General features: G+C 65.9%; 1 protein-coding gene across 1 annotated transcript; it reads left to right on the top strand.

The window, feature by feature from the left end:
- The first annotated feature begins 423 nt into the window (after nt 1–423).
- Nucleotides 424–1,511, top strand: GPR6 (G protein-coupled receptor 6). Its single transcript, XM_055330881.1, is given in 2 exon segments — nt 424–1,030; nt 1,033–1,511. Coding segments are annotated over 2 exon segments (1,086 nt in total).
- Nucleotides 1,512–1,881: the final 370 nt, after the last annotated feature.

Raw genomic sequence — 1,881 nt, forward strand, 5'->3', positions numbered from 1 at the left:
TCCGGGGCCTCAGAAACTTCGCTTTCAGCACCGCGGACAGCGACAGCGCCCGCGTCGGGAGGCCGCCTAGCGCGCCGCGCCCCAGAGCCCAGGCGGGACCCGAGCTCGGGGCGCACGGGTGCGTGCGCGACTCCAGGCACCCTCGCGGGACTGGCGTGTGTGCAGGCGAGCGTCTGTGCAAACACTCAGATCTGTGTGTGCGGACATTCGCGTGCATCGCACGCACACGCTCGCTCAGTCACTCAACAGGTATTTACTGACTTGAGGCCCTTCCTCGCTCTGCCTTGGGGTCCCGGGGTGGGGGGGGGCGGTGAGCAATAGGAGCCGGGCACCTACGCCCCGGGAGGTGCCCCGGCGGCTGGAAGCCCACACCTGACGCTCGGCTCTCCTCTTCTCCACGCAGGGTGGCAGCGGCAGGCCGCGATGAACGCGAGCGCCTCCTCGCTCAACGAGTCCCAGGTGGTGGCGGTGACGGCCGAGGGGGCGGCGGCGGCGGCCACGGCGGCAGGGGCGCGGGACGGCGGCGACTGGGGGCCCCCGGCTGCGGCGGCGCTGGGGGGCGGCGGCGCGGCTAACGCGTCCCTGGAGCTGTCTTCCCAGCTGCCGGCCGGGCCGCCGGGGCTGCTGCTGTCGGCGGTGAATCCCTGGGACGTGCTGCTGTGCGTGTCGGGGACCGTGATCGCAGGCGAAAACGCGCTGGTGGTGGCGCTAATCGCGTCCACGCCGGCGCTGCGCACGCCCATGTTCGTGCTGGTGGGCAGCCTGGCCACCGCGGACCTGCTGGCGGGCTGCGGCCTCATCCTGCACTTCGTGTTCCAGTACGTGGTGCCCTCCGAGACCGTGAGCCTGCTCACCGTGGGCTTCCTCGTGGCCTCCTTCGCCGCCTCGGTCAGCAGCCTGCTGGCCATCACGGTGGACCGCTACCTGTCTCTCTACAACGCGCTCACCTACTACTCGCGCCGGACCCTGCTGGGCGTGCACCTGCTGCTCGCCGCCACCTGGACCGTGTCCCTGGGCCTCGGGCTGCTGCCGTGCTGGGCTGGAACTGCCTGGCGGAGCGCGCCACCTGCAGCGTGGTGCGCCCGCTGACGCGCAGCCACGTGGCGCTGCTGTCCGCCGCGTTCTTCGCGGTCTTCGGCGTCATGCTGCACCTGTACGTGCGCATCTGCCAGGTGGTCTGGCGCCACGCGCACCAGATCGCGCTGCAGCAGCACTGCCTGGCGCCGCCGCACCTCGCGGCCACCAGAAAGGGGGTGGGGACCCTGGCCGTGGTGCTGGGCACTTTCGGCGCCAGCTGGCTGCCCTTCGCCATCTACTGCGTGGTGGGCAGCCGCGAGGACCCGGCAGTCTACACCTACGCCACCCTGCTGCCCGCCACCTACAACTCCATGATCAATCCTATCATCTATGCCTTCCGCAACCAGGAGATCCAGCGTGCCCTGTGGCTCCTGTTCTGTGGCTGTTTCCAGTCCAAAGTGCCCTTCCGTTCTAGGTCCCCCAGCGAGGTCTGAAGGCCCCCTCCGTCCCCTCGCCGACAGCACACCCACAACCAGCCAGCGGCTCGGTGAGCTGCTCGGTGCCTGCTGATGAACCCTGGGATCCCAGGGCTGCCATCCTGACTTCGGAAAGAGAGAGAGAGAGAGAGAGAGAGAGAGAGAGAGAGAGAGACTAAACATAAATACACCAAACTCACAAAAAAAGAGGCTCATTGGCACTTTACATATACAGTGTATACATGTGTACATATATATACAAATATTTGTATCTTCTGGAGCTGTTCAGGATGTGGGATTTCCTGTTCTGTGAGAAAACTAGCAAAGGTGTGGTTGTGCACTCAACTCGTACATCACATTTGTCAAGTGAAGACATCCCAATACTGCT

Source organism: Nyctereutes procyonoides, unplaced genomic scaffold (assembly GCF_905146905.1).
Source record: "Nyctereutes procyonoides isolate TBG_1078 unplaced genomic scaffold, NYPRO_anot_genome, whole genome shotgun sequence".
Taxonomy (NCBI): Eukaryota; Metazoa; Chordata; class Mammalia; order Carnivora; family Canidae; genus Nyctereutes; species Nyctereutes procyonoides.